Below are 21,797 nucleotides of genomic sequence, written 5' to 3' on the forward strand. Positions count from 1 at the left end.
CAAGAAGGGTCAAAAGGCCTGTTTCTGTGCTGGAGGTTCTATGGTTCTAACAATTATCAATAAGGTACTGAATGAAAACTTTTGAGACAACTGAATAAATTAGTCATTAAAGATGCCATACCCTTCACTTTTAGAAAGCCTGATGTTTTCTGATCCCCTGAATCGCAGGTATACTCTCCAGCATCTTCAACTTTTAGGCTGTGAATGATCAACTCCACACAGGAACCCTTTTGTTTCATTACATGCTTCTCACTTGGATGAAGCACCACAGATCCCTTTCTCCATTCCACTGGAGCATCTGGTTTGGAGATTTCACATCGCAGGGAGACAGGACTATCCTCTTCAGCTTCTTGATTCTGAAGCTCTTTTTTGAAACGCACAGGAAGGGCTAAGAGAAACAATGAGTAAGTTCATGGTGATATACTTCAATTATGATTGAAGACTGATATTGCTGATCAAATAGTCCATACCAGACTGTCATTCTGCTTAGTCCCATCAACATGTCTCTGGACCATAGACCTCCATACCCCTCCTGCCCACGTCTTTATCCAAACTTTTCTTAGATGTTGAAATCAGATCAACACACACACTTCCACTGACATCCCATTCCACACTTTCACTACCCTCTGACTGAAGTTGTTCCTCCTCAGGTTCCCTTTAAACAGTTCACTTTTCATTCTCAACCCATGACCTCTAGTTCTAGTTTCACCTAACCTCAGTGGGAAATTTGTGCTTCCATTTACCCTATCTACACCCCTCATAATCTTGTATAGCTCTATCAAATCACCCCTCATTCTCCTATGCTCCACGGAATAAACTCCTAACCTGTACAACCGTTCCTTACAGCTCAGATCCTCAAGTCTGAACAACATCCTTGTAATTTTTTTCCTGCACTCTTTCATTCTTATTGAACATAGGCACTTGTGAAATGACACATTTTGACAAGTTACAACCAGGCAGGACTTGTGCAGCAAATGCCATGGTTCTATGAGGTGCTGTAGAACAGAAAGATCTAAGGGCCAATATATTATTTCCTGAAAGTAATGACACAGATAGCCAAAGTAGTGAAGGCAGCAGAGAGCATGCTTGCCTACATGAATGGTGCAGTGAGTACATGGCGAGTAACTATCTGGCATATTGTCCACAGATCCAGTCACAACAGAAGAACATGATTAAGGTGGGGATCATGGAGAAAAGGATAACAAGGATGCTATTAAGACAAGTGTGCCAGAGTTATGAGTAGAGACCAGATCAGTTGGAACTTTGATCACTGGAACAAGAGAAGCGCATGGATAGAGATTTATAAAATCATGAAGGGCATAGATAGGAGAATGGACACAGTCTTTATCGCAGGAAAGGAAAATTGAAAAATAGAGGGCACAAATTTAAGACAAGAGATTAAAGATTTAAAGGCAAGTTGAGGAACAAGTTTTTCCACAGAGGGCCATGGATATATGGAATAGCCGCTGATGGAAATAATAGAAGTGGGTTACAATTACAAAGTTTACAAGACATTTGGATGTTCATAAGGTCAACAGGGTGATAGCAAATAGAACTAGCTCAGGAAGGTACCTTGGTTGACATTGACAAGATGGTGAAAGGGCCAAGCATTCTGTGCTGTATGCAATGACTCTATGACATTATTAAATTAAGTTGACTATTACAGTGTGGAGAACTTGCCAGGTCAGTCATATAAAAAATATTTACAGCGCCAGGTTAAATTTTGCTCTTATATTTTAGTAATGTAAAGTTTTAACATAGTGCAGAATATTTAATTATTAAATTATAACCCAATATATTTTAATCTGATATCTAAAACAGAAGAAATGTTTGACTAGCAATCATATTGCAATTCAGATATTCAAAATTTGCTGCATTGCAAATTTGATAGTATTAACAATTTGAAATACTTTTGCTCTAAGGTCACATTGAAGGAAAAGGGGACACTTAACAATTATCAATAAGGTACTTAATGACAATTTTTGAGACAACTGAATTAGTCATTAAAGATGGTTACTGCCATACCTTTCACTTTTAGAAAGCTCGATGTTTTCTGATCCCCTGAATCGCAGGTATACTCTCCAGCATCTTCAACCTTTAGGCTGTGAATGATCAACTCCACACAGGAACCCTTTTGTTTCATTTCATGCTTCTCACTTGGATGAAGCACCACAGATCCCTTTCTCCATTCCACTGGAGCATCTGGTTTGGAGATTTCACATCGCAGAGAGACAGTACTGTCCTCTTCAGCTTCCTTATTCTGAAGCTCTTTTTTGAAACGCACAGGAAGGGCTAAGAGAGACAGTGAGTAAGTTCATGGTAATGTACTTCAGTTAGGATTCAAGAATGATATTGCCGATCAAATAATATCCAGTCGTCTCTCATATACTTTAATAACATAGGAGTTAATGTAAGTGGTTTGATTCGTAAGTCAGTGGATGATAACAAAATTAGTGTGGGGAGGGACAGTTAAAGAAGATTGTTTGAGGATGCAACAGGATCTACAACAGACTGGAACTAAGGCAAAAGAATGTCAGGTAGAATTCACAGTCATGGAGCACTATAGCACAGAAACAGACCTTTCTGCCCATCTCGTCATTGCTAGACTGTTACTCTATCTAGTTCCATTGACTCGTCTCTGGACCATAGAGCTGCATACCCCTCCGGCCCAAATATTTGTCCAAACGTTCCTTAAATGTTGAGATCAGATCAATAAACACTACTTCCATTGACAGTCCATTCCACACTCTCACGATCCTCTGTGAAGAAGTGCCTCCTCATACTCCCCTTAAACAATTCATCTTTCATTCTTAACCCATGACGTCTAGTTCTAGTCTCAGCCAACCTGAGTGCAAAATGTCTCTTTGCATTCACCATATCTACAGCCCTCAATTTTGTATACCTCTATTCCCTGGAGCAAAGGAGAATGAGGGGAGATTTGATAAAGTCCAAAACTATCCTTGTAACCCAGGTCCTCAAGTCCGAGTAACATCCTTGCAATTGTTTTCTGCAGTCTTTCAGTCTTATTGAACTCAAGACTGTTGTGAAGTGACAAGTTACACCAGGGCAGGACCTACACAGTAACTGACATGGTTCTATGAAGTGCTGTAGAACAGAAAGGTCTAAGGGCCAATATATTATTCCTAAGTGTAGCGACACAGATAGCCAAAGCAGTGACAGTGGAATAGGGATGCTTGCCAGCATGAATGGTGCACTGAGTACAAGATGTTGTTGAGTCTCTATCTGGCATATTGTCCACTCATCTAGTCAGCATGGAAGAATGTGATTCAGTTGGAGACCATGCAGAAAAGGTTCACAATGATGTTAAGACTGGTGTGCCAGTGTTATGAGGAGACACCAGATTAGTTGGAACTATGATCCCTGGACAAAAGAAGCTCATGGATAGAGATTTATGTAATCATGAAGGGCAGAGAGTAGAATGGTCACAGTCTTTTTCACAGGGAGGAAAGTCGAAAACTACAGGGCATACATTTAAGGCAAGAGATTTAAGATTTAACGGCGAGTTGAGCAGCAAATTCTTCCACACAGAGAATGGTGGATATATGTGTAACACCTTGGTAAGATTTTTACTGCTACGCTATAGGGGTATTTCATTTTAGCATTCCTGTAAGAACAGTCTGTTCTGCTTCAGCTTGTTTCGGTTTGAGCTGAGATAAGAGGCCTTGTTTTTCAACTCAGGAATGTGGTGTCAGCCAATCAGGATGGTCGAGTTGGGAGTGGGTTTCAGAGAACACGAGGCGGACAAGGCTTCGGTGGTGGGAGTTGGGAGAGGACAGGAGGGAAATTGATGGTGGATGCTGTCTCTGTTGCACAAGGTGCTTTGTGGAGTTGAATGGCTTTAAGGAGGAAGGACCAATACTCCCATTCAAGATTTCGAGTGACCTTTGGAAGGTGATCTGTGCTGTCACACGGACCAAGGGTCCAGTGCTTGAGTTACATACAAGTTCAAGATTTGAGCTCCACCATGAACATGTGACTATTTAAGTATAATGGGCCTTTATGTTTTCTTTTTCTTTCCTTTATTAACAGTTTGCTCAAGTCAACCTTCTTAAATATACTTCTCATTCATTGTATGCAGTGTTTGTTCTGTCATTTCATGACTGTGGGCGATTGCCTGAGGGCAGTAAATCACACAGCATTCACACAAACTGGGGTTTCGGTGGGCCAGACATCCCAATCTCACAGATCTGGCAGGACCAAAGTCAAACACCGTAGACATAGCACACTTGAGAAATGTGGTATTCTCACCACGTAATACACTGGCTGTTCGTGACGGGCTAACGAGACGCATTTCAAGGGATGCCCAGTAAAAGAGGGCTTTATATGGCATGAGCTGCTTCAGGAAATAGTAGAAGTGGGTTACAATTGCAAAGTTTATAAGACATTTGGATGTTCAGAAGGTCAAGAGGGTGATAGCAATGGAACTAGCTCAGGAAGCTACCTTAGTTGACGATGACATGTTGCTCGAAGGACCTAGCTTTCTGTGCTGTATACGATGACTCTATGACATTATTAAAACGTGTTGACTATTTCTTGGTGTAATATTTAATAGTGTGGAGAACTTGCCAGGTCAGTAACATTAAAAAAAATCTTCAAATCACCAGATTAAGTTTTGCTTTATTATTTTAAGTGTTTTAATAGAGTGCAGAATATCTAATTACCAAATTATAGCCAAATATATTTTAATCTCATTTGTAAAACAGAAGAAAAGTTTGACTAGAAATGATCTTGCAATTCATATTTTCAAAATGTGCTGCATTGCAAATTTGCTAAGGCAAAAGTATTTCAAATTGACAATACTAAGGTCATATTGAAGGAAAAGGGGACTACTAACAATTATCAGTAATGTACTGAATGAAAACTTTTGAGACAATTGAATAAATTAGTCATTAAAGATGGTTACTGCCATACCCTTCACTTTTAGAAAGCCTGATGTTTTCTGATCCCCTGAATCGCAGGTATACTCTCCAGCATCTTCAACTTTTAGGCTGTGAATGATCAACTCCACACAGGAACCCTTTTGTTTTATTTCATGCTTCTCACTTGGATGAAGCACCACAGATCCCTTTCTCCATTCCACTGGAGCATCTGGTTTGGAGATTTCACATCGCAGAGAGACAGTACTGTCCTCTTCAGCTTCCTTATTCTGAAGCTCTTTTTTGAAATGCACAGGAAGGGCTAAGAGAGACAATGAGTAAACTCATGGTGATATACTTCAATTATGATTCAAGACTGATATTGCTGATCAAATAGTCCATACCAGACTGTCATTCTGCTTAGTCCCATCAACAGGTCTCTGGACCATAGACCTCCATACCCCTCCTGCCCACGTCTTTATCCAGACTTTTCTTAGATGTTGAAATCAGATCAACACACACACTTTCACTGACATCCGATTCCACATTCTCACTACCCTCAGACTGAAGTTGTTCCTCCTCAGGTTCCCCTTTAAACAGTTCACTTTTCATCCTTAACCCATGACCTCTCGCTCTAGTCTCACCCAACCTCAGTGGAAAATGTGTGCTTCCATTTACCCTATCTACACCCCTCATAATTTTGTATCCCTCTATCAAATCTCCCCTCATTCTCCTATGCTCCAGGGAATAAATTCCTGAGCTATACAACTGTTACTTACAGCTCAGGTACTCAAGTCTGAACAACATCCTTTTAATTTTTTTTCTGCACTCTTTCATTCTTATTGAACATAGGCTGTTGTGAAATGACACATTTTGACAAGTTTCAACCAGGTAGGACTTGCACAGTAAATGACATGGTTCTATGAGGTGCTGTAGAACAGAATGTTCTGAGGGCCAATATATTATTTCCTGAAGGTAGCGACACAGATGGCCAAAGTAGCGAAGGCAGCAAAGAGCATGTTTGCCTACATGAATGCTGCACTGAGTACAAGATGTTGGTGAGTCACTATCTGGCATATTGTCCACAGATCCAGTCACAATGGATGAACGTGATTAAGATGGGGACCATGCAGAAAAGGTTCACAAGGACACTATTAAGACTGGTGTGCCAGCATTATGAGTAGAGACCAGACCAGTTGGAACTTTGTTCACTGGAACAAGAGAAGCTTATGGATAGGGACTAATAAAATCATGAAGGGCATAGACAGGAGAATGGTCACAGTCTTTTTCACAGGAAAGGAAAATTGAAAAATAGAGGGCACAAATTTAAGACAAGAGATTAAAGATTTAAAGGCAAGTTGAGGAGCAAGTTTTTCCACACAGAGGGCCATGGATATATGGAATAGTTGCTTCCAGAAATAACAGAAGTGGGTTACAATTACAAAGTTTACAAGACATTTGGACGTTCATAAGGTCAAGAGGGTGATAGGAAATAGAACTAGCTCAGGAAGGTACCTTGGTCGATGTTGACAAGTTGAACAAAGGGCCTAGCATTCTGTGCTATATGCGATGACTCTATGACATTATTAAAATTAGTTGACTTGTACTTGGTGTAATATTTAATAGTGTGGAGAACTTGCCAGATCAGTAACATAAAAAAATCTTTACAGCGCCAGATTAAGTTTTGTTGTAGTATTTTAATAGTTAAGTTTTAATACAGTGCAATATATCTAATTTATAAATCATAACTAAATATATTTTAACTTCATATTTAAAATAGAAAAGTTTGACTAGAAATTATTTCGCAATTCAGGTTTTCAAAATTTGATGCACTGCAATTTGATAGAGCAAAAGCAGCATTTCATATTGTTAATTCTAAGGTCACATTGAAGAAAAAAGGGGATTGCTAACAATTATCGAAAAAGTACTGAATGAAAACTTCTGAGACAACCGACAAAAAATTAGTTATTAAAGATGTTTACTGTCATACCCTTCACTTTTAGAAAGCCTGATGTTTTCTGGTCCCTTGAATCGCAGGTATACTCTCCAGCATCTTCAACTTTTAGGCTGTGAATGATCAACTCCACACAGGAACCCTTTTGTTTCATTTCATGCTTCTCACTTGGATGAAGCACCACAGATCCCTTTCTCCATTCCACAGGAGCATCTGGTTTGGAGATTTCACATCGCAGAGAAACAGTACTATCCTCTTCAGCTTCCTTATTCTGAAGCTCTTTTTTGAAACGCACAGGAAGGGCTAAGAGAGACAATGAGCAAGTTTATGGTGATGTACTTCAGTTATGATTCAAGAATGATATCGCTGATCAAATAATATCCAGTCGTCTCTCATATACTTTAATAACATAGGAGTTAATGTAGGTGGTTTGATTCGTAAGTCAGTGGATGATAACAAAATCGGTGTGAGGGGGACAGTTAGGAAGATTGTCCAAGGATGCAACAGGATCTACAACAAATTGGAACCAAGGGAAAGGAATGATAGGTAGAATTCATAGTCATGCGGCACTACAGCACAGAAACAGACCTTTCTGCCCACCTCATCAATGCCAGAATATTATTCTGCCTAGTCCCATCGACTCATCTCTGGACCATAGACCTGCTTAACCCTCCTACCCAAGTATTTATCCAAACTTTCCTTAAATGTTGAAAGCAGATCAATAAAAACTAATTCCACTGATAGTCCATTCCACACACTCACGATCCTGAGTGAAGAAGTTCCTCCTCATACTCCTCTTAAACAATTCATCTTTCACTCTTAACCCATGACCTCTAGTTCTAGTCTCAGCCAACCTCAGTGCAAAATGTCTCCCTGCATTCAATTTTGTGTACCTCTATTCCCTGGAGCAAAGGAGAATGAGGGAAGATTTGATGAAGTCCTAACCTATACAACCATTCCTTATAACTCAGGTCCTCAATTCCTAGCAACATCCTTGTAATTGTCTTCTGCAGTCTTTCAATCTGATTGAACTCAGACAGTTGTGAAGTGACATATTTGACAAGTTACACCAGGGCAGGACCTACACAGTAAATCACATGGTTCTATGAAGTGCTGTAGAACAGAAAGGTCTAAGGGCCAATTATTTCCTGAAAGTAACGACACAGATAGCCAAAGTAGTGAAGGCGGTATAGGGCATGCTTCCCAACATGAGTAGTGGTGCACTGAGTACAAGATGTTGGTGAGTCTCTATCTGGCATATTGTCCACTCATCTAGTCAGCATGGAAGAACACGATTCAGTTGGCAACCATGGAGAAAAGGTTCACAAGGGTATTAGTACTGGTGTGCCAGAGTTACGAGGAGACACCAGATCAATTGGAACTATGATCCCTGGAACAAAAGAAGCTCATAGACTGAGATTTATAAAATTGTGAGGGGCAGGTAGTAGAATGGTCACAGTCTTTTTCACAGGGAGGAAAGTCGAAAACTAGAGGGCATACATTTAAGGCAAGAGATTTAAGATTTAACAGCAAGTTGAGCAGCAAGTTTTTCCGCACAGAGAAAGGTGGATATATGTGTAACACCTTGGTAAGATTTTTACTGCTACGCTGTAGGGGTATTTCATTTTAGCATTCCTGTAAGAATAGTCTGTTCTGCTTTCAGCTTGTTTTGGTTTGAGCTGAGATAAGAGGCCTTGTTTTTCAACTCAGGAATGTGGTGTCAACCAGTCAGGATGATAGAGTTGGGAGTAGGTTTCAGAGAACATGAGGCGGACAAGGCTTTGGTGGTGGGAGCTGGGAGAGGACAGGAGGGAAGTTGATGGTGGATGCTGTCTCTGTTGCACAAGGTGCTTTGTGGAGTTGAATGGCTTTGAGGAAGGACCAATACTCCCATTCAAGATTTCGAGTGACCTTTGGAAGGTGATCTGTGCTGTCACACAGACCAAGGGTCCAGTACTTGAGTTACGTACAAGTTCAAGATTTGAGATCCACCATGAACATGTTACTGTAAGTATAATGGGCCTTTATGTCTTTTAGTTTCTTTCCTTTATTAACAGTTTGCTCAAGTCAACCTTCTTAAATATACTTCTCATTCATTGTATGCAGAGTTCGATCTGTCATTTCATGACAGCAGGCGATTGCCTGGTGGCAGTAAATCACACAGTATTCACACAAACTGGGGTTTCGGTGGGCGAGACACCCCAACCTCACAGATCTGGCAGGACCAAAGTCATATACACCATAGACATACGAAGCTTGAGACAGATGGGATTCTCACCACGGAATCCACTGGCTGTTCGCGTGGGGCTAACGAGATGCATTTCAAGGGATGCCCAGTAAAAGAGGGCTTCATACGGAATAAGCAGCTTCAGAAAATAGTAGAACTGGGTTACAATTACAAAGTTTACAAGACATTTGGACATTCGTAACGTCAAGAGGGTGATAGCAATGGAACTAGCTCAGGAAGCTACCTTAGTTGATGTTGACAAGGTAGTTGAAGGACCTAGCTTTCTGTGCTGTATGCGATGACTCTATGACATTATTAAAGCATGTTGACTATTTCTTGGTGTTATATTTAACAGTGTGGAGAACTTGTCAGGTCAGTAACATAAAAAATCTTTAGATCACCAGATTAGGTTTTGCTCTAGTGTTTTAAGAGCGCAGAATATCTAATTACCAAATTATAATCAAATATATTTTAATCTAATTTGTAAAACAGAAGTCTGACTAGAAATTATCTTGCAATTCAGATTTTCAAAATTTACTGCATTGCAAATTTGATGAGGCAAAAGTAATATTTCATATTGATAATACTAAGGTCATATTGAAGGAAAAGGGGACTACTAACAATTATCAACAAGGTACTGAGTGAAAAACATTTGAGACAACTGAATAGTCATTAGAGATGGTTACTGCCATACCCTTCACTTTTAGAAAGCCTGATGTTTTCTGATCGCCTGAATCGCAGGTATATTCTCCAGCTTCTTCAACTTTTAGGCTGTGAATGATCAACTCCACACAGGAGCCCTTTTGTTTCATTACATGCTTCTCACTTGGATGAAGCACCACAGATCCCTTTCTCCATTCCACTGGAGCATCTGGTTTGGAGATTTCACATCGCAGAGAGACAGTACTGTCCTCTTCAGCTTCCATATTCTGAAGCTCTTTTTTGAAACGCACAGGAAGAGCTAAGAGAGACAGTGAGTAAGTTCATGGTGATGTACTTCAATTACGATTCAAGATATTGTTTGTTACATAATCTGGGTGGCCACTTTATGAGGTACACTTGTACACCTGCTCGTTAATACAAATGTCTAATCAGCCAATCATTTGCCAGAACTCAAATCATGAAAGCATGCAGATATGGTCATGAGGTTCAGTGGTTGTTCAGCCCAAACATGAGAATGGGGAAACATCTGAATGGCTTTCACTGAAGACAGGGTGGTTTGAGTTTCTCAGAAGTTGCTGATCTCCTGTGATTTTCAAGCACAGTGGACTAGAGTTTACACAGAATGTTGTGAAAAACAAAACAAAAATACAGTAGCACAGTTCCTTGTTAATGGCAGAGGTCAGAGGAGAAAGGCTCAATTGGGTCAAACTAACAGGAAGGCAACAGTAATTCAAATACCTATAATTACTTGTTACAATATCAGTGTGCAGAAGAGCATCTCGGAACACACAACACACTGCACCTTGAAGTGGATGGGCTACAGTATCAAAAGATCACATATTAGGTATCTAATAAAGTGGCTACTGAGTGTATATTAAAGTTACTTGGACAGGTAATGAAGAGGCAAGGTTTAGAAGAATATGGACCAAAAGCAGGCAAATGAGTCTAGTTTTAAATGGGAATCTCTGATGGCAAGACCCAATTTTGATGATGGGCCTGTTTCCATGTTATATGACCTTGTTATTCAGATAAGAATGTAGATGGCATGATTACTAAATTTGTGGATGGCACCAAAACTTATACTTATTGTCGCCAAACAATTGGTACTAGAATGTACAATCATCACTGCGATATTTGATTCCGCGTTTCACACTCCCTGGATTACAAATATTAAATATTAAAAACAGTTAAAATTAGTAAATATTAAAGATTTAAATTATAAATCATAAATAGAAAATAGAAAATAGAAAAATGGGAAGTAAGGTAGTGCAAAAAAACCAAGAGGCAGTTCCGGATATTTGGAGGGTATGGTGTAGATGGGTAGTAAAGAAGGTTCTCTAAGATTGCAACAGGATCTAAATCAACTGAGAATGTAAACAAAGGAGTGACAAGTGGAATTTAATACAGCAAGTGCAAAGTGATGCATTTTTGGGAATGGAAGACTTACACAGTAAATGATAGTGGTCTGGGTAGTGTTGCAGAAGAGGGTTCAAGGAGCACAGAAACACAAATACCGTCTTCTAATAAGTGCTTTTGTTGTACAATCTGTAGTGAGACTTCAGTGCAGGCAAAATTACATACAACTAATTACTATTGATAAAGAAAATAAGTAAGTCATATGAAATGATGAGCAATTAGTTAGTCATTAATGATAAAGTTACTGTCTTACTCTTCACTTTTAGCAAGCTCACTGTCTGCTGATGCCCTGTATCACAGGTATATTCTCTAGCATCTTCAACTTTTAGGCTATTAATAATTAACTCGACACAGGAACCCTTTTGCCTCATTTCATATTTGTTACTTGGTTGAAGTGCCCTAGATCCTTTCCTCCATTCCACAGGGGTACCTGGTTTTGTGATCTCACAGTACAGAATGGCAGTACTGTCCTCTTCAGCTTCCTTATTTTGAAGCTGCTCTTTGAAAAGTACAGGTAGAGTTAAAAAGGCAGTGAGTTACACATGATAATGTACCCTATTTTATGTTCTAAACTGAAGCTTCAAATTTTTGAGTTTCAAACAAGTTCACTAAGAAAATCAATGTCTGATTATCTATTTTCAGTTTTTGGTAGTATTGCTGTTCAGCCCGAAGAAAGACCTCACATATTTATCTCATTTACTTACATACCAGACGCATCAGCCAGACAGAACTATTTAGGTTACTGCACTTTGCATTTTCCACTTAAAACAGCCTTGTAAATGATGTCTCTTCAATTGCTATTTCGGGTACATTTTAAACTTGATTAGCGTTAAGTAGAACATTTTTAGCTTTTCTATTTTAAAACTCTTAATTGAACAGCAGGGGGAAGTTTGTTGATTTCAAAAGGTACTTGGACAGGTATTTTGATAAGGAAGGCATAGATAAGGAATAAGGGTTTAATACAGATAAATGGGAATAGTGTTGATGAAATCTATATAGCATCAGTTGACATATATGAAGTGGACCAAAAGGGCCCGTTTCTGCGCTGTATATTGCTATGAGCTGTCTGGATGGACTGAGTAAAACATCAGACACTGGAAGCTGAAGCAAGAGTAGAAATAAGAAATCAACCAGTCATACAGCATCTATGGAAAGGAAAACGAGTTAATGCCTCAGTTTCAAAGACTGTTCATCAGAAACAAGAGCGAGAGAAATTAGGCTAGTCTAAATGACAGAGAAGTTCAGAGTGAGGGGAAGTTCTAGAGGAGCAAAGAGACTGTCACTAATAGGTTGATATGATGTACAGCTACTGAATAGACAGTAAAGTTCCTTTGTCTGCGCAATGTGTTGCTACATTATGAAATAAGAGTGATGTTCTATATTCTGGCTTATTGCGATGTTCTGGCCAGGCCAGCAGACATACATTAAAAATAAAGGTGGGGGTGTGGGGAGGGAGAAACAGCATATACAAATGACTGGTCTTGATACAAACAGAGGAGCAAGTTACCTATATATTTCCACTTGACTTACAAAATCTAATGGTATCATCTTACCCTTAACTTTTAAGGAGGTAGTGGTCTGTTGATCTCCAGAATCACAGGTATATTCTCCAGCATCTTCAAGTTTGACTTTGTGAATAAGCAATTCAATGCAAGGACCTTTTTGATTCATTTCAAACTTGTCACTTGCACGAATCAGCCTGGATCCTTTTTTCCATTTGATGGGGGCATCTGGTTTGGTGACTTCACAGTACAGAGTAGCAGTGCAGTTTTCCTCAACTTCCTGACTGCAAAGCTCTTTCTTGAAAAGTACAGGCAAGGCTATGAGAGAAGGTAGTTTGGGTTGGTTTTTAGTTTAATTAATCTCAAACAAAAATAACCATAATTCAAAAACAAAAATAAAATGCTCGGCAGTTCAGATAAGACTTGCAGATACAATGGGAAAGAAAACCCCTTTCTCCATTTGAAAGCACTATCAGTTTTGGTGATTTCACCACACAAATTCAGTATCATCCTTCTGAACATACTGACTATATATGCATCACAGGCACAGGCGGCCAGTAGCTAATTCAGGAGACGAAGCAAGATCTTTGACAAGGTACCATTTGGTTGGTTGGTCCATGGAGACTGAGACATTAGCTGGTGGAAGGAATCAGAGGGTGGTAGTGGAGTCTTGTTTTTCCAGATCGGAGGCATGTGGCCGGCAAGTTACCAAAGGAGCTATACAGGTTTCATTTGTTTGTCATCTGTGGAGGCCAAGTCTTTATGTATGTTTTAAGGTATGATTGATCAGAGCATGAAGGATACGGGGAGAAGGCAGGAGATTGGGGCTGAGAGGAAAAATGGATCAGCCATGATGAAATGGCAGAGCAGACTCGATGGGCTAAATGACCTAATTCTGCTCCTATATCTTATGGTCTAATCTCAATTATGTTGCCTCTCAGCTTTGTTTGCTGTAGGAAAATGCACTATAATCAAGTTATACATAACATAACATATAACTGTCTTCTCGAATATAATACAACCTAATGAGTAATGTCATTTCACCTACCAATTACTTTTAAGCAACTCTTTGTCCTTTGGTCACCAGAATCACAGGTATATTCTCCAGAGTCTTCAACTTTTAGATTGTGAATATGCAATTCAACAGTGGCACCCATTTGTATTCTTTCATATTTGTCACTTGGATGAAGCAAAGTAGATTCTTTCCTCCATTTCACTGGATGATCTGGCTTGGTAAGCTCACAACAAAGTTTGGCAGTACTTTCCTCTTTTGCTTCCATATTCTTAAGAGGCTTTTTAAAATGCACAGGCAGGGCTAAGAGTACCGAAAATGTCAATAAAAGTTAACTCAAGATTAAATTAATATAAATGAAAGAGTCATGAATTTCATAGTTTTAAAATCACCACATATTTGACATTATATATTTTATAAACATAGATAGTATTTATACACAGTATATAACTAGGCCATCAGTTAATTGGGGTAGTCGTTTATTTGGAGCAACTATTAAAGAACAATAGTTAAGAAAATAGCTGGAATTTTCTTTGTTTATTTAGGACAATATGCTGCTTAATTGAGACAGGTGTCTGTTGCCAAACATTTTCTAACTAGCATCAGTTGTGTGGCCATTAGACATTACAGTATGCTTAGAGCAAACAGTTTTTAAATAGCATCATTGTGTTCTATGTTCAAAAAGCAGTGATTTTTGTCACTGATTGTTGGTGAATAATAAGTTGAACTAGTAATGCTTTAACTAAACATGGATATCTAGTGAAAAATTTAATCAATAGTAAATTGAGGTGACAGATTTTAGATAATTACCTAAAAATAATGTGATATTCCAATACAGTTTTGCTTTTATTCTGAGCTTTATTAAAACATGAACATCAAATGGACAGCCAGAAACTATATATAATTTTAAAAGGGCATTTAAAAGAATGACTTTTGACAGAATGCAGAAAGCACTTATGTAGATCATCTCCTCTGACTGCTAAAAATGTAGCCCAAATACCCTTCAACATATCTTGTAAAGCTGCTCGACAAGATTTGTTGGAGAGTATTTAGGCTATATAACAGCAAATTTGTTGCAATGTTTGAAGCCTACTATTACACAAATTCACTGTGAAATTACACCAACAAATCAGGATTACTAAAGTAGGTTGTTTGTGGAAACAACCACTAAAAATGTTCAATTTACGTAATAAGCCATCTGCACCAAATTACTTCTGTTAAATAGAACAAGAATATTTTAAAGCAAATACTTCCAAAAATTTCATTTTTAAACCATGCCTCATGTTCATAGAAGACTTTACCTTCAAAGAACTGCAAGGCTGTTTGAGTGGCAACTTGAGGGAAAATTTTCCAAAAAAATATAGCTGTGCAAAGATGATAGTTGGACAAGCGGTATAACAAGACTGATGAAAATTCAAAAATTATGGTGTATATAAATATGGGGAGAATAATGATGGGACTAACGCAGGATTCATGTAAGTGAATGGTTGATGGTGCAAACTCAGTGATTTGGTGCTGTATCTCACTATGACTATGATAAATGATGGTGGCTCACCTTTTACTTTTAAGGAGGCTGTTGTCTGTTCATCCCCTGAGTCACAACTATATTCTCCTGCATCTTCAAGTTTCAAGTCATGAATGATCAGCTCAACCCTGGAACCTTTTTGCTTCATTTCGTATTTTCCACTGGAATCAAGGAAGACAGATCCTTTCTTCCACTTTACAGGAGCGTCTGGTTTTGTCAGCTCACAATGAAATGTAGCAATATTCCCTTCTTTAAGCTCCTTATTCTGAAGCTTTGTCTTGAAAAATACTGGAAGTGCTAAAACAGTAAATTGATTTACATTATTTTGTATGTCTCCAAAGTGAACTTCCCAATTCTACTTTACTAATTTATCAAAACACACCATAAAACTTTCAGGAGCTATACACATGAATAATATATTTCATGCATAATTGCATTCATAGCTGGCAGCACATTAATTCTACAAGATTCGCTTGAACATATTTGGTCAGATACACTAAAGTCATTCACTTCTCTTTGCAACCAAAGAGTAAAGAACTTTTTTCTAGACAATTCAATCTTTTACATTGGGTTAATCCTGTCATTGAACTGATCTACAGGTTAGTGTCCTAAATTGGAGCTTTTGGGGGAATTAGGTATGATTTAACAGAGGTTGATCAGGAAAGCCTGTTTTAAAGGAAAGGAGCAAACAGCAAATGGGAGGCTTTTGAGAGTGTGATTATCAAGAGTCTAGGTGGAGCCTGTTCATGTAATAGATGAAGGGTAAACCTGGCAAGTTTAGAGAACCTTGACTGGTAAGAAGGAAGCATGCACTGGATTTAGGAAGTTGGAGAGGAGTCCTTAGATCACTATAAAAAGATTAAGAATTCACCTCAGAGGAAAATCAAGAGAATAAAGAGTATGAGGTCGATTTTACAGGGAAGTTAAAGTAAATATCAGCAGAATCTATAGCTATACTAAGAGCAAAGAAGTGGTGAGGGAGAGAGTAGATCCCCTTTGAGACCAGCAAGATTGCCTACGTCTTCAGACATAGGCGATGGGTAGGATTTTTAACGTGTATACCAAGCAGAAAATCATGGTTGCTCAAAATATGAGGGGACCAAGTTGGAAAACATCTATATTACCAGGGAGGAAGTATTTGTAGCCTTACAACACATTAAGTTCAATAAATCCCCAGGGTCTGGCCGAGTGCAACTTCAGATTTTATGGGAGGCTATAGAGAAAATTACAGAGGACCTTGTAGAGGTATTTGCTTCATTATTAGCCTCTAGTGATTTTCCCAAAGACTGGAAGATGACAGATGAAATTCCATCATTTTGGGTAGGAAGAACAAGCCAGGGAACTACATGCTGGTCAACCTGACATCAGTGGTAGGGAAGTTACTGGAGGGAATTCTAAGGGACAGGATCACAAACATTTCAATAGGTAGAGGCTGATTAGGAGGAGTCAGCATGACTTTGGGCGTGGGAAGTATTTTTTTTAAAAAAGAGATTTTTGAAGAGGTACTAAAAGGATAGACAAAGGTAAGGCAGCGGATGTTGCCTATTTGGACTTTAGCAAGGCTCCACATGGCAGAATGCTCTGCTAGGTTAAGTTCCAAGGAATCTAGAGAGAGCTAGTTAGGTTGACTCAAAATTGGTTCAGAGTTAAAAAGCAAAGGGTGTTGGTTGAAGCTATGTTTCTCGGAATGGAGGCCGGTATCCAGTGGTGCATTGTGGGGGCTAGTTTTGCGGCCTTTGTTATTCATTATGTATGTCAATGATTTGTGTTGTTGGCAATGAAGAAGATTATTGTGAATTACAGTGTGATCTTGGTCAGTTAGGGAAGTGGGCTGAAGAGTAGCAAATTGATTTCAACACAGATAAGTGTGAGATGGTGCAGCTTGTTAAGTGAAATCACACTATAAAGGGTAGAGCAAATTGGGAGTCTAACAGAACAGTGGGATCTAGGAGTAAAAGTGCAGTGTTTGTTGAAAGCAGCATTCAGCATTATAGGTAGACAGAGGCACTTGGCAAGCTTGCCTTCATCATTCAGGCTTATTAAAGAATCTGGTAGTTGCAACAATCAAAAGTGCTGTTAAACAACAAAGACGACATGTTATGTATTGGTGTCAATTAATTATGATGTAAAAAGATCTCATCATTTAACCAATCATAGCTCACTTTTCGTAAACACATCAATGCTTCACAACAATGAGTTACAACTGCATCATAAGATATTACAGAAGAGAGAGCACATATGTTATTAAATAAAAATTGATTCTAAGAAATATTTGCACAGCTAATCAAAGTGTTAGATTTTAAGTAGCAATTTATCTGCGGAAAGAAGAGGTAGAGATGGAGAGATTTTGGAGAAGAAATCTGAAAACCTGTATCCTAGGCTTTTTTTCAAGTCCAATGGCCTGATGGGATGTTTTCCAGGTAGCTTTGAGAGATAAGGAAGGAGACTGCTGGACAAATGACTGGAGGACATCATTAGATACATTAATTCCACAAGCAGGGATACGTCAAGTAATAACATGTTGGTAGTAAGAAGCTACTGGAAAAAATTCTGAGGGAACTGGATTAATCTACATTTGGAGAGTGAGGGATTAATCAATGGCTTTGTTGAGGGAAGATGATGTTTGACCAATTTGAATGAACTTTTCAGAAAGGTTGACAAGGGTATTGAAAATGGATTTGGTTTATTATTGTCATATGTACTGAAATACAATTAAAAACTTGTCTTCCATACCATTTCCACAGATCAATTCATTACTTAGTGCATCAAGGTAGAATGGCTACAGATAAAGTGTAGTGCATGTAAAAAATAAAGTGCAAGAAGTTAGATTGTGTGGTCAAGAGCCCATCTTATTGTACCAGAGAACCAATTAAATCTTATAACAATTGGATTCTTGACTTTCTGACCAACAGACTGTAATTAGTAAGGATAGGCAACAACAGCACCAACACGTTTATTCTAAACACTGGTGCTCCACAAGATTGCAGCTGTTGCCCCCTACTCCACATGATGGCATCTGAGCAAAACATGATCTTACACTTCAGAAAGGGGGGCAGTGCACATGATCCTGTTTGCATCAAAGCACTGAAGTTGAGAGTTGAGAGCTTCAACTTTCGAGGAGTGAACCTCACTAAAAGCCCATCCAGTCCAACCAAATAAATGCTATCATCAAGAAAGCTTACCAGTGCCTCAGTTGAAGTTACCAAGGTATCATATAGGAGACTGCAGCATACTGAAAGGGATACTTAAATTGTTCTATGCATAAGCAATTGTGCAATGCTAATTTCAGGTACACAGCCTACCTCCAGCCTACTTTATTTACATTGAATGCAAAACCTCAGATTTTCAATTAAATGCAAATCAACATGCAAATTTCTAAGCAGTTATAATACACAATATTTCAGTACTCTTTCAAATGAAGACCTAAATACAAAATATTAAATTTAAATCATAATAAAAATAACAAAAGCATGAGTTTAGCATTTACAAAGATTAAATAAAAACAAAGAATTCAAAAGATAAAAATAGCAAATTTGTAAAAATGCTTTTGATATCAATGTCAGACCATGCAAAGCTTATTTTATGGCATGTACTACAGGATTTTTCAGCCAATTATTAAAAAGGGTACAGATTCATCAAATTGCTGTTTAAAAATCAATAAAATGTAGATGAAAAGAAATTAACGACATTCATTCATTTGATGAATAATGTGCCTATACCTTTCACTTTAAGAGAGGCTGTACTCTGCTGATCTCCAGAATCACAGGTATAGTCTCCTGAATCTTCTGGTTTCAGATCACAGATTAACAGTTCATTTATAGGACCACTTTTCTTTATTTTATACTTGTCACTGGAATGAAGCACCACAGTTCCTCTTCTCCATTCCACAGAAGCATTTGACTTTGTTAACTCACAATGCAAAGTGATGGTGGTGCCCTCCTCTGCTTCCTTGTTCTGAAGCTCCTGTTTGAAAAGCACTGGAATTGCTGGCAAAACAAGATTATAGAGTATTTCATTTAAAATGAACCAGAATCCAGTTTAATATCACAGACATGTCATGAAGTTTGTTGCAGCAGCAGTACAATTCCATACATAAAATACTATAAATTACAAATATTTAATATGACACACCAATTCATCACTGGTGCAGCCAATTGGGTTTTGGAGTCACATAATTAGATAAGTCACATAAATGGAGATCACCTGTATGCAGTCAAGGTGTTTCAATTGATTGTAGTAAAAATACACCTGTCTCTGGAAGGTCCAACTGCTAGTGAGTCAAAAACTAAACCATGAACATGCCAAGAAACTCCACAAAAAGGTTATTGAAAAGCACAAGTCAGGATAGGGGTACAAGAAAATTTCCCAGTCACTGAATATCCCTTGCTACAGTTAAGTCAATCATCAAGAAATGGAAAGAATATGGCACAGGTGTAAATTTGCCCAGAGCAGGCCGTCCTCAAAAACTGAGTGACCATGCAAGAAGGAGACTAGTGAGGGAGGCCACCAAGATTCCTACGACAACTGTAAAGGAGTTACAAGCTTCAGTGGCTGAGATGGGAGAGACTGCATATAACTGTTACCTGGGTGCTTCACAGTTGCAGCTTTATGAGAGAATGACAAAGAGAAAGCCACTGTTGAAAAAAAAACTCACATGAAATCTTGGCTAGTTTGCCAGAAGGCATGTGGGAAACCCTGATGTCAGCTGAAAGAAGGTTCTACAGTCTAATGAAACCAAAACTGAGCTTTTAGGCCATCAGAATAAATGCTATGTTTAGCATAAGCCAAACACTGCACATCAGCGAAAACTCATCATCCCTACTGTGAAGCATGATGGCAGTTGCATTACGCTGTGGCAACACACATCAAAGTTGCTGGTGAACACAGCAGGCCAGGCAGCATCTCTTGGAAGAGGTACAGTTGATGTTTCGGGCTGAGACCCTTCGTCAGGACTAAGGGCTGAAATGGCTGCCATCAGAGTTAGTCCTTATGAAGGGTCTCGGCCCGAAACATCGACTGTACCTCTTCCTAGAAATGCTGCCTGGTCTGCTGTGTTCACCAGCAACTTTTATGTGTGTTGCTTGAATTTCCAGCATCTCTAGAATTCCTCGTGTTTACACATTACGCTGTGGGGATGCTTTACTGCAGCAGGTCCTGGAAGGCTTGAGAAGGAAGAGGGTAAAATGAATGCAGCTAAGTACAGGGAAATCTGGATGCAGTCTACAAGACAACTGTGACTTGGAAGAAGATTTGTTTTCCAGCAAGACAATGACCCCAAGCATAAAGCCAAAGCTACACAGGAATAGCTTAAAAATAACAAAGTTAATGTCCTGGAGTGGCCAAGTCAGAGTCCAGACCTCAATCTAATTGAGAATTTGTGGCTGGAATTGAAAAGGGTTGTTCACTCATGATCCCCGTGCAATCTGATAGAGCATGAGGAATTTTGTAGAAAAACATAGAAAACCTACAGCACAATACAGGCCCTTCGGCCCACAAAGTTGTGCCGAACATGTCCCTACGTTAGAAATTACTAGGGTTACCCATAGCCCTCTATTTTTCTAAGCTCCATGTACCTATCCAAAAGCCTCTTAAAAGACCCTATCGTATCTGCCTCCACCACCGTTGCCGGCAGCCCATTCCACTCACTCACCACTCTCTGCGTAAAAAAACATACCCCTGACATCACCTCTGTACCTACTCCCAAGCACCTTAAACCTGTGCCCTCTTGTGGCAGCCATTTCAGCCCTGGGAAAAAGTCTCCGACTATCCACACGATCAATGCCTCTCATCATCTTATACACCTCTATCAGGTCACCTCTCATCCTCCGTCGCTCCAAGGAGCAAAGGCCGAGTTCACTCAATCTGTCTTCATAAGGCATGCTCCCCAATCCAGGCAACATCCTTGTAAATCTCCTCTGCACCTTTTTTATGGTTTCCACATCCTTCAAGTAATGAGGCAACCAGAAATGAGCACAGTATTCCAAGTGGGGTCTGACCAGGGTCCTATATAGCTGCAATATTACCTCTCGACTCCTAAATTCAATTCCATGATTGATAAAGACCAATACACCGTATGCCTTCTTAACCACAGAGTCAACCTGCACAGCTGCTTTGAGCATCCTATGGACTCAGACCCCAAGATCCCTCTGATCCTCCACACTGCCAAGGGTCTTACCATTAATACTATATTCTGCCATCATATATGACCTACCAAAATGAGCCACTTCACACTTATCTGGGTTGAACTCCATCTGCCACTTCTCAGCCCAGTTTTGCATCCTATCAATGTCCAGCTGCAACCTCTGACAGCCCTCCACACTAACCACAACACCCCTAACCTCTGTGTCATCAGCAAACTTACTAACCCATCCCTCCACTTCCTCATCCAGGTCATTTATAAACATCACAAAGAGCAAGGGTCCCAGAACAGATCCCTGAGGCTCACCACCGGTCACTGACCTCCATGCAGAATATGAGCCGTCTACAACCACTCTTTGCCTTCTGTGTGTAAGCCAGTTCTGGATCAACAAAGCAATGTTCCCTTAGATCCCATGCCTCCTGACTTTCTCAATAAGCCTTGCATGGGGTACCTTATCAAATGCCTTGCTGAAATCAATATAC

The 21,797-nt window shown here is 39.2% G+C and overlaps 1 protein-coding gene across 1 annotated transcript in view; it reads right to left on the reverse strand.

The window, feature by feature from the left end:
• The window catches only part of obscnb (obscurin, cytoskeletal calmodulin and titin-interacting RhoGEF b), a 598,125-nt gene that overhangs the window by 395,119 nt on the left and 181,209 nt on the right, over positions 1-21,797 (reverse strand). The window contains exons 33-41 of the mRNA XM_072254438.1: positions 18,896-19,162; positions 15,207-15,473; positions 13,688-13,954; positions 12,691-12,957; positions 9,753-10,019; positions 6,868-7,134; positions 4,933-5,199; positions 2,026-2,292; positions 122-388 (exon numbers count right to left, since the gene is read on the reverse strand). Of these exons, the coding sequence (XP_072110539.1) occupies positions 122-388; positions 2,026-2,292; positions 4,933-5,199; positions 6,868-7,134; positions 9,753-10,019; positions 12,691-12,957; positions 13,688-13,954; positions 15,207-15,473; positions 18,896-19,162 (2,403 nt within the window). The remainder of the gene's footprint in view (positions 1-121; positions 389-2,025; positions 2,293-4,932; positions 5,200-6,867; positions 7,135-9,752; positions 10,020-12,690; positions 12,958-13,687; positions 13,955-15,206; positions 15,474-18,895; positions 19,163-21,797) is intronic.

Source organism: Mobula birostris, chromosome 3, assembly GCF_030028105.1.
Source record: "Mobula birostris isolate sMobBir1 chromosome 3, sMobBir1.hap1, whole genome shotgun sequence".
NCBI lineage: Eukaryota > Metazoa > Chordata > Chondrichthyes > Myliobatiformes > Myliobatidae > Mobula > Mobula birostris.